Source organism: Lactuca sativa, chromosome 9 (assembly GCF_002870075.4).
Source record: "Lactuca sativa cultivar Salinas chromosome 9, Lsat_Salinas_v11, whole genome shotgun sequence".
In the NCBI taxonomy this organism is placed as follows: Eukaryota; Viridiplantae; Streptophyta; class Magnoliopsida; order Asterales; family Asteraceae; genus Lactuca; species Lactuca sativa.
Window position 1 is genome coordinate 197,415,307 of NC_056631.2, and position 11,937 is coordinate 197,427,243.

General features: G+C 36.8%; 1 protein-coding gene across 1 annotated transcript; it reads left to right on the forward strand.

The window, feature by feature from the left end:
• Window positions 1–673: 673 nt before the first annotated feature.
• On the forward strand, window positions 674–3,048 carry LOC111918199 (putative F-box/LRR-repeat protein At3g28410). Its single transcript, XM_042898180.2, has one exon. The coding sequence runs from the start codon at window positions 1,290–1,292 to the stop codon at window positions 2,028–2,030; it is 741 nt and encodes a 246-aa protein (XP_042754114.1). The 5' UTR covers window positions 674–1,289; the 3' UTR covers window positions 2,031–3,048.
• The last annotated feature ends 8,889 nt before the right edge of the window (window positions 3,049–11,937 follow it).

Below are 11,937 nucleotides of genomic sequence, written 5' to 3' on the forward strand. Positions count from 1 at the left end.
ATCGGCTTACAGGCTTTTTTCCTGTTCATATTTTCTCCAATTGGAACCCCGAGGTAGGTGAATGGAAGGGATGATGGGGCACAACCCAATGGGTCCGCCCAACTGCATACCTCCGCGTGTACTACACCAACACCGAATACCTTTGACTTGTTGAAGTTTACTTTCAATCCAAATATTACATGGAAACATCCAAATTGGAGATGTTTTTCTTTGACTAGTCTCCAATAAATAAAGCGTCGTCTACATAAAACAAATGAGAAATAGAAATGCTAGAGTTGGGAATGAGAACTCTGTCAAACACCCATTTTTCTGTAGTCTCCTTCATCATAACATTTAGGCCTTCTATTGCCAATATAAAAAGGAAAGGCGATTTAAATATATACGTTGTAAATTAACTATAACCTCACCAAACTCTTATTAAAGAAGCTACTTAAGCAAAATCATTGTGTCAAACTCCGGAACAAAGGGTCAATTTGTTTAATTTAGCGGAGTTTTCTTTTTTTCAAAAAAATTTTATGGGATAAAATGTTAATTTTCTCAAAAATCTGACACTTTTTATATAAAGAAAATCTAAAAAAAATCTAACTATAAATAGAATATGAACCCTAGATCGTGAATGATAGTCACCAATCACCATCGACGAAACCGTTGTGCTGCCGATTGTCTCTAATTTTTTGTTATCAGGTAAATCCCCCGATTTGTTTTGCATCTTGTTGTCTGCTCTTTGGTGCGTGTAAATCCTCAAGCTGAATCGTAAACTAAACTACAGCAACAAAACTCGAAATTTCAAGATTGGTTTTTTATTTTTATTTTTATGAGTTTGGAAATCTGGTTATCTATCGATCCTTGTGTGGGCTACCAAGATAAATTCTCAAACTTTTCGTGGTTTTGAAAAGAGTTATAGCTATCTGGTAGGCGGAATTGACTAATGACTCTAGGCTTTAATTCGTGGTTCAGTCAACATCATTCCTATGGCCTGAACTAATATGTTTTACTGGTTTGGATTTACCTATATTTTGGATGGTGTTGGCTGGCTAAGAGTTTTTGTTGGATTGTTACCATATTTGAGTTGATGTGCAGCCAAACATGCATGATTTCAAGTTGTGTTTTGTAGGCTTTTGTTTCTAAACCTGTTTGTCAGCGGAATCTGTTTGTCAGTAGTAGGTAAAGTATGGAGGAATATGCAAATCTGTTGGTTTTGGTTTGATTAGAAGTTGAATATCCAATTTTTTAGGTATGGTTGTATAGCATTATTGGTTTGGTGTTAAAGTGTGTAAATTTGACATTTGATGTGTTTTTATTATTGGTTTGAAGGGATGAGACGAGAAGTAGAAGATGTTGTGGAGTTGATGCAGAATATACAATCCCGGTTGACAGTAAAAGAAGCGGCGCGAACAAGCGTTTTGTCCAAGTCTTGGCTACATGCTTGGTCTACTTTCCCCAACCTCAGGTTCGATGTTGGAAGAGGAAAGAGCATGAAGTTGGTGGACGTGGAGCGAACCCTGATAAGGTATCACCGTGACAACACACCAATCAAAAGGTTTGATCTTAAGATCGACATTGCAAATCAGGAGTCAGCTTCTCAAGCTGAAAAATGGATCGGGCGTGTGGCAACCAAAACTTGTCTCAAAGAGATTTCCCTCTCACTCTTCCTTTGGGGTGCCTCGTTTATGTTGCCAGATGAGATATTGGCAAGTGAGAATCTAACTAAGATAAGAGTTTCAGCACCGAGGATCCATTCAAATTCCGTTTGGATGACAGCAACAAATCCTGTGATCAAATGCATGTCATCCCTACGTGAATTGCACTTGGAAGGTGTGAGCATAAGTGAAGAGGCACTTCATCACATATTGTCGTCTTGTTGCTTGCTTGTGAAGATAGAGCTTTTACATTCCTGTGAGGGGTTCAAGACCATCAAGGTTAAAAACCTTCCTCGTCTTTACGAATTAAACATATCTTTCGCTAGTCTATATGAAAATTCTACTGCTTTGGAAATCAGTGATGTCCCAAAACTTGGTGTGTTTAGCTAATATCGACAGGGTGTTTTTCTTCAATCACATATTCCTCTTGTAATTGACCCATTCAATATCAGTGCGCAAGGTGAGACGATTAATGTTAGGTAATGTGATAATTGACAACACGTGTCTGGACATGATCAAATCGGGATTTCCTTTTCTTGTGAGTTTGACACTTGGGTTGACATATTGGAAGTTGACGACCTTTCATTTCTCATCTTCTTCCATCAAGAAATTGGTCTTGTATTCGTGCCAACCCACCCTTGTCGATATACAAGTACATGCTCCAAAATTATTAATTTTCGACTTCAGTGGTGACACATTGCCTAGTCTCTTGTTTCCAGTCTCGTCTCTCAAACAACACATGGTTTCACTCAGACTTAAACATCCTGTTGATGCTTCTTTTTTTCTTAATATGAGGGAAGCACTTAGATTATCACGCAAGTGTGAACTTCATATACACTTAAGTCAGCCACCTGTTGACATGGACATCGATATCGATGATCTAAGAACAAGGCTCCTGCTTCCTCCTGCAACGAACGTGCAAGAACTAAGGTTTCAAACGACTGAGGATGAATGCATGTGGGAACGATCCCTGTTTTTTGATGCATTCTTTGAGATTTGCCATCCCAAGTGCGTATACGCAAAGCCAGACGTTCGCTTCAAACACAACAATCACTTTTGCAGACTCATGTTGAGGGAGGTCTTGGAAAAGAAAACCACCACTATCGGAATCGTGTATTGGCCTCATTACCTAAAACATGTTCAAATAAGACGGGCCCTTCATCAAAAATGGGAAACCCTAACAAATTTCCATAGAAGCTTTCTAGATGGGTCCACTCCTGATGTCTACATGTACTTCAATCTTAACTGGTGCTAAATTTTTAAACATATAATTATGAAGGCTATATTTATTGTAATAATTAATTTCTTATATTTTGTAGCCAGACATTTTACACCTGTTGATATTATATGCTGGGTATCACTTAATGTTATTTCGAGTCATTCAATTTCAAACGGGATTGGATGCGAATGGTAGTGTGCTTCATGCGTGCATTTGTAGTATTTTGAGTGGTAATATAACGAGTGTCGATCAACACTAGTCAAATTTTCCTATAGCAGAAGCCTTCACTCAAACAATTATATAGCTAGACCTTTATGAGTAGGGAGTTTTGTTTAATCAGCTTGATTTATTCGACGACAAGTTGAGTACACACCAAACATCATGTGTATACGAAGTTACTAAAACAATAAATCTTAGTTATCTAAATTATTTTCTTATCGATTGTTGTTAAAAAAGAATCATATTTTTAAATGTTTATGATACACATAAAATAGTAAAATTCATTGATTTACATGATTGAGATGCTTAATAACAAAAATGAATAATCAAATTGAATTCATCTATTTACCTTAGGTGGTCAATTTACAAACCAATAAAAGATTATTATCTTTGAAACTCATTGGAGCTAAAACATTTGGTTTTAGATGTATATTAATTGGCTACGTATTGATTCTAGACATAAGATGCTGGCTAAAATCTTAGTAATTTGAAGATTTTTATAATATTATACATAACATAGTTACACTTTTTTTTAACCTTTAAATAAATTAAATAGTTCATTGTCATAAGTTAGTTACACCAAATAGTAGTATTTACTAATACCACAAGAAAATTTTGATAATTTTGAAATCACATTAGTTCTAATCGCACCTACATTAAGTACGAATTTTAAATATTTTGACGGAAAAAACATAATTTGCACATCTTGTTTCCTTATCTAGTTTATCTATTTTTGTTATTTGAAATTTGTGACTATCTTTCCCTTATTTAATGGGATGTTATTGTATTTATTCCTATTGAGGCTAATGAAAAACTTAATCAATTCTCAAAACATATTATGGTATCAGAGCGGGATTAAAAGATCCCCTCATCGCCTATTCACAAATAACAGGAAAAGATGGATCCGATGGTTCAGATGTTGTGGAGAAGACGCAAGGAATTGATCCCAGCTCAAGGAGCAACAATGTCCTTGACCGATGCAGGTAGGTGCAACAATGGCCGATATGTGATGGAGCATTTTAAAGGTGGATGAATAACTTTAATGGCATATGTTGGCATGGATGTACATGTGGCACAAAAGGTTTGGGCATGCATCGAAGGGAAAACTTAATCAAATTAGTTTTTTTTAAATAATTTGGCTTTTGATTCTATTAATGAACATTGTGAAACCTATGTTAAGGCAAAACAAACACGCCTTCCGTTTTCTAGTAGTGAAATTAAAAGCATGGCTTGTTTTGATTTAGTTCATTGTGACATATGGGGCCCCTATCGTGTTCCCTCTTTTACATGAGCTCGATACTTCCTTACAATTTTAGTCATACTGTATGGGTTTACTTGATTAAGCACAAGTCTGATGCCAGTAAGTCCTTAGTCACCTTTTATAACATGATTAATATACAGTTTGGAAAGAGAATAAAGAAAATCAAAAGTAACAATGGAGGAGAATTTGTTTCGAATTCCATGCATGATTTTTATGCAGAAAAGGGAATTTTTTTAGAAACCTCATGTATCAATACCCCACAACAAAATAGGGTAGTGAAAAAGAAACACGGGCATACACTTCAGATTGCTAGGGCCCTTAGATTCGGTGCCAATTTGCCTATCAAATTTTGGGGTTAATGCATCTTGACTGCCATATACATTATAAATAACCACCACCAGAGATGTTAGGTTTTTCGAGTCCATTTTTGGAATCTACAAGTGACAACTTCCATCCGGATATGAGTAACATTGGGATGATTTTGAGTTGATTCAAGACATTCTTATAGCTGATAAACATGAAGGTTTTTTGTTTGTTTGTTTGTTTGTTTGTTTGAAAATGAACATCATGAAGATACACACACACAAATGATGATCAAGATGTCACCTAAAATGAATCACCTCAAAATCAGCCACTTCAAAATGAAAGATAACAATGCATCACCTACTACGCCAAACGACCCCTCCATGGTACATCCTTTATCCCGTTTTGTTTCTTACAATAAGTTTTCTTCATCTCATAAAGATTTTATGTCGGCCATCAATTCCCATGATGAGCCTAAATTTTTTTATCAAGCTGCTAAGGATCCTAAATTGAGAGAAGCTTTGCAAAAGGAGATCAAGTCTCTTGAACAAAATAAGACCTGGACTCTTGAATGTTTGCCTCCTGGGAAGAAAGAGATTGCCTCAGAATGGGTTTATAGAATAAAGTACAAGCCTATAGGGGAAGTGGAGAGATATAAGGCTCGTTTGGTTGCAAAAGGTTTCACATAAATCGAATGAATTGATTTCCATGAAACCTTTGCACCAGTGACCAAATTGGTCACAGTTTGCACCTTACTAGCTATTGTAGTCAAGAAAATTGGTTAATTCACCAATTAGATGTCAATAATGCATTTTACATAGAGATCTTGATGAAGAGGTGTACATGCAAATTCCTCAAGGCTTTGCAAAGGAAAGAGACAATAGAGTTTGCAGGCTAAGAAAATCACTTTATGGTCTACGACAGGCATCAAGAAACTGGTATAAAATTTTCACAAAAGCATTGCTCAACATTGGTTTCAGAGAATCTCGAGCAGAACATTCGTTATTCATCTACAAAAAGGGTGAAGTTTACGTTGCAGTCTTAATATACATGGGTGATATGATTATTATGGGCAACTCCAATGTGAAAATTGTTGAGACAAAATCCTATTTGGATCGCTAGTTTAGCATTAAAGATCTTGGAACCTAGAAAATTTTTCTTGGAATTGAAGTGATCCGCGCGTCTGATGGTTTGGTACTTAGTCAGAGAAAATACACTCTGGATCTTTTATAAGAAAGAGGCCTATAAGGGTGCAAACCTAGTACTTTTCCAATGGAACAAAACATGCATTGGACGCTTCTGTTGATAGTCCTGAGGTGGATGCTGCACAATATCATCAATTAATTGGAAAATTGCAGTACCTACAAGTAACTAGACCAAACATTGCTTACTCTGTAAACATGCTTAGCCAATTTCTTTCTTCTCCTAGGTAGCATCACATAGAAGCTGAAATTAGAGTCTTGCGTTATCTCAAATCTGCACTCGGGCAAGGAATTTTCTCTCCGAGTGTTGGTATCCTCGATCTAGTGGCCTACAGTGACTCCGATTGGAATGGTTGTGAATTCAATCGTAGGTCCAGAACAAGATACATCATCACCTTAAGAGGTTCCCCCATTTCCCGGTGCATTAAGAAACAACCAATGATTTCCCGTTCGCCAGCTAAAGCAAAGTACCGTGCCATGGCCACTACCGTTAGCAAAGTTTTATGGCTGTGTTGGTTGCTGAACGATTTGGAAGCAACTCTTGTAGGACCCAATCCATTATATTGTGACAATCAAGTAACTCAAAACATAGCTAACAATCTTGTTTTTCATGAAAGAACAAAACACGTTGAAATTAATTGTTACTTTATTCGTGAAAGAGTTGAGTCGCAAGAAATAAAAACCGAATGCATTGACACAAAAATTCAGATAACTGACATCTTTACAAAATCACTCAATGATGAGTGTTTACGTTTTCTATTGAGCAAGCTAGGAGCTCGAGATCTACACTCTCTAGCTTGAGAGGTAGTAAAGGAAACGATAGGATAGTCATTGTGCATATCATGTTTCCTTCTCTAGTTTATCTATTTTTGTTATTTGAAGTTTGTGATTATATTTCCCTTATTTAGCGGGATGTTCTTGTATTTATTATTATTGAGGCTAATGAAAAACTTAAGAAATTCTCTAAACATATTACTTAATTTTATCCCATGTTTAAAATTTTATTTTATTATATTAAAAATTTAGATAAAAAATCCGTTTTAGTCTAGTTGGTCAGGATATCCGGCTCTCACCCGGAAGACCCGGTTTCAACTCCCGACAACGGAATATATTCATTTTTATAAATATTTTCAAGTTTCACAAAATTTAGGTAAATTTACAGATTTTATTATTTCTGGTCCCTTCAGTTATCTTATTTCTCAATCATTCTTTGCACTTGAAAGATTCATGGTACTTTTATCACCTTCAATATCCCTCTAGTTTTGCTACTTCTTAACTAGTAATCATGTTGTTTGGTAATTTTTCCAGGTTCAATCTTAATTTTAGATTATCTAGTTTGGTGTAATTTCTTTTTCCTTGTAAATTTAGTCCTTCTAACTTACACCAATGTATAAGATGTTAAGTTTGGCGATAAACCCCCCATAGAGCTTTGAATTTATACGTGTGTGTGACATATATATATATATATATATATATATATATATATATATATATATATATATATATATATATATATATATATATATATATATATATATATATATAAAAAGAGAGAGATCATAGGTTTTTATAGTTTTCTATTTTATTTAAAAAATATTTTTTCTTTTTAGAAAAACCTTACCTATCTTTTCATCTTTATAGGATATTTTATCATTCTTATCTTACTATCTTTGTAGTACATTTTACCGCTTCTATCTTATTATCTTTATTTTTTTAGGATATTCTATTAATTCTAACGTATTTTATTTACTACTTGAAGACATCTCTCTATGTAGTCGGATCTCTAAGGTGGTTGTAATGTATTACCATGAGCCCTCATAATCAATGTTGTTTGATTAATAATTTCTCCATGCGACGCTTCATCAGACATTGAATAATGTTTGAATAATAAAGAAAGTTATCATGTCGGGATTGTAGCTAGAAATCGCATGTGGGGGAGTCTAAACCTATATAGATCTATACATATCTTTCTGGCTCTCATAAGATTAATGATTATATGTTCGGGATGGCCGAATTTAATCAGGCTAAGGATGAATAATAGCAGCTCACTAACGTATTAACCTTAGGTATTTTTTTTCTTTTATCTTTCTTACTTAGTGTTTTCTATAAATATAACAATATAAATCTTTTACTTTATAATTGATAATTATACTTTTAGATCTCATAATTATTTTGTATATATATATATATATATATATATATATATATATATATATATATATATATATATATATATATTATTTTGTCATAAATAAGTAACGATTAGCTACGATGTATATCCCTATAGTTGGCAAGCACTACTTCTAAGTATAATGTTATCCTAGGGAGTTGGCCATCATAGCATCTAGGTAATATCTCTTCCTATACTATCGGACATCATAACTCTTAGGCATAATATCATAACTTACAAGTAGGTATAGTATCTATGGCTACATTATCCTAAGGATTCATGCTTTATATAACAAATGATATTTATATATATACTTTTTTTTATAAAGCAGTTTGATAAGCATGTATCCCCCCCCCCCCCGAAAAAAAACATTTAAAAATAATGAAATGGGGCTGTGAACTCATCCTTGTCGCGTGAGACCATTGGTGTAGGGTCGAATCGGTCTTGGGACTTCGGGGACCGCTCCAAGGGGAAACAACTTCGAGAGTTCAGAGAGAGATGCTTAGAAGGTGTGAAGAATAGGTTATGCACTGCCTTCTATTTATAGGCATGAAATTTGGGTGTGCGTAGTGCAAGGATCTTGCGCGTCGTGCGTGATTATCGTGAATCAATCCAGGGAAGGTCATGTATCACTTCCCTAATTGGCCACATCATTCGCAATCTACTCGAATCCGGTGTCAGGTGAACGACGAGAAGAGGCGCGCACCTCGCGCACACAAAATGCTTTTGTAAAAATCATAACTCTTTCATGATAGCTCCAATATAAGCCCTCTTTATATCTATGTGGAGATCTCAAGGAGCACTACAACTCTACTTGTAACACCCGTTTATTTAATAAATAAATAAAAGATTGTATCATAGCCCTAAAATCAATAATTATATAGCAAGGTGTTGGTTTCTTGGAGCCAAAGGTTACAATGTTAGAAGTCGGGGGTTAAATTTCGGATTAGATTCGTAAATATCTATGAAGGCGGGGACTAAAAATGTTAACATGGCTGAAATTTTATCATTGGACTTAAATTGAAATGGATTTGGAATATTGGGGGATGTTTTAGTAAAATCCGGACTTAATTTGTAAAGGAATTGAAGGGGCAGGGTTTAAATGGTAAATTATAGACTTCTTTTGAAGGGATTTTATGGAGGGGCGTCAGAACTGTCATTATGGCAAAGATATGATGAGGGATCAGGTATATAGCTTCACTACCCGTCAAACCCTAACCCTAAGCCCCTTATGTTGCAGCCATCACATACACCCTCCACCCTTCGGCCGCCACCTCCTAGCCTCGCCGGAAATCGATGAACGCCGCTGCCATCCTTCCTCCGCCATCGCACAACCTCCGCCTCCGTGACGCCATGGTGAACCTTCGATCGTGTGACTCTAGCGACTAGAGTGAAGACTGAGATAGTGGTTTTTTTTGCTGTTCTACACTATTTCCCTCCTCCGAATTGCTCTGCCAATCCAGGCACCGCCATTGGAGCCCTATGACCACCGAGGATCGGCGTTGCTGTCCCATTGTTACGTTGTTGCTGCTACTTCGCCACCCAAATGCCACAGCCGCTTCCTATGACGTCGTGGGTGGCCGAGGGGGAAACCGTCGAAGATCAGAGATGGGTTTTAGGCCGTTGTCGTTGTCAAGTCGTTGTTGTTGCCGTTGTCGTGTTTGTCGATGACAAACACGGTCTGCCACCCTCCGGGATTCCACCATCAAGTTGTCGCCAACCACCGCTGTTAGGTGATGCATGGTGTGTGCAATACATGTGTATCTTAGCTTCAGCCAATCGTTTGGTGTTAATATGTGTTGTGGGTGTTTTGTCTAGCTGGAAAAGCCACCGCCACTACCGTGAGGTGGTGGCTGCTGCCACGCGCCACCGTCGGCCACCACAAGGGTGGTTGCGTGTGTGTGTTTATTTTAGTATAGTTTGTGTGTTTATTTTTGAGAGTTCATTGTAAAAATTGCAATCGTGTTGGAATAATGAAAAAAGAGAACTCAAAACCACCACCATGAGGTGGTGGCTGCCTCCTATTGCCATCATCGGCCGCCGTGTCGGGTGGCGGTGTGCTTTGTCTTGTCGTGTTGATTCGGTTGGGATGCTTGAAACCCTAATCGGCCCAATAAAGCCCTAATGGGCTTAGTGAAACCCTAATGGACCTAGTGAAATCATAGTGGGCCTAATGAACCCTAATTGGTCAAAGGACCTAGCTATTGGGCCTATTGGGCTAATATGGGTTGGAAACCCTAATTAGGGTTTGGAAAACATTAATGCCATGAAACCCTAATTTGGGACTTATCGGGACAGCATCGGAATTATTTAATGAATTTAAAATATTAATTAATAATCATGGCAAATTAACCTAAGGCCGTGTGGGACTTAAGGATTAAGTCCTTAATGGGTTAAGTAGGAAAACTTAACCCTAATCGTCATTTTATGTGAAACCCTAGTTTCACTTGAGTTTATTGTTGGGCCTTTCTATTAGGCCATGATGATTGGGTTATTAATGAGCCATCCAAGATCAAGCAAATGGACTAGAATAATTAATGGGCTTTGAGGTAAGGCCATATGAGGAGTTGGGCCCAATTTGGAAAATTGGGCCATAGTTTGGGCCTTTATGATTATGTGATATTGGGCCATTATAATGTTGAATGTTGGACTGGACTAAATGGTTGGGCCTTATGGTAAGACCTTGTAAAGGTTTGGGCACAATTTGGAAAATTAGGCCATATGTTGGGCTTTGACTCACAGTTGACTTTTGGGCCTTTGGATTGGGCCTTGGGCTTGAATAAAACTAATTTAGGGGTAAAGTAGTATTTACCCCCACATATGTATTTATGGTTATGTATTGGAACCCAATTGTTAATTGGGTGATGTTTTGATATTAACAGTTCGGGAATTTGTCATCCAGCAGTTGGGGGCTATGTCTACGGGACTTCAGCAGTGTGAGGTGAGTTACCTTCTAGTAGAAGTGGGTCTAAGTCACCAAAGCCGGCCCACTAGTAGTTGATTATAGTTGAGATGATTGTCTTTTTGATAATTGCCTGGTTTGCTACTACCATGTATGTTTATGTGCTTGTATGTTATGTTATATGTGATAGTGGTAGTAGGAGGGGACTAGTCCCCAAGTTCGGTTATTAGGACCGAAGGGTAGGTCGGGCACCCCAGATAAGTCTGACAATATGTTTATGTTATGATATATGTGATAGTAGTAGTGGGGGTGAAATAGTCCCCGGAGTTCGGTTGTTATGACCGAAGGGTACTCAGCACCCCAGAATGGCTTGACACGGGTAGGTCCGCGCCCCAGAACCCGGACCCCAGAATTGTCCGGTAGTATGTATGCTATGTGATTGTATGGTATGTGGTATGATAAGGGAACCCACTAAGCTTCGTGCTTACGGTTTTCAGTTTTGGTTTCAAGTACTTCGTTTTCAAAGGAAAGGAGTCGGATCGATCGCAGCGCATCACACTATGGTTTTCCGTACATGAGATCTTTGGGATTACACTCTGATATTGTTTTATGATAACATGTTTTGATTATCTCTAATTTGGTTTTGACATGGCATGATATTATGGATGTTTTCTTATACTGTTGGTTTCATAATAACTTATTTAAAAATGAAATTTTTGGCCTTGAATTTTGGGATGTTACACTACTTTAGGTTGTTTTAGCTTGTTTTGACTTTCATTTTTGTGCCTAACGGGGGTAAAATTAAATGATTTCACAAAAAAGATATCTCTCTCATACGGATCCCGTTTTTGACATTCTTTGTCCTAAAGTTTTTATCTTAAGGAGTACTATGAATATCCTTTTTTCATGTTTAGTCAAAACTCAACCAATCTCTAAGTACCGTTTCGACGTAATTAACTTTAATTACGAAGTTGATTTTTATTTTTATAAAATCTATAACTCTCTCATTTGGAATTGGATT

What these genes read in the sequence shown, in the direction of transcription:
- LOC111918199 (XM_042898180.2), top strand. Translation starts at nt 1,290, where the DNA reads ATGTGTTTTTATTATTGGTTTGAAGGGATGAGACGAGAAGTAGAAGAT.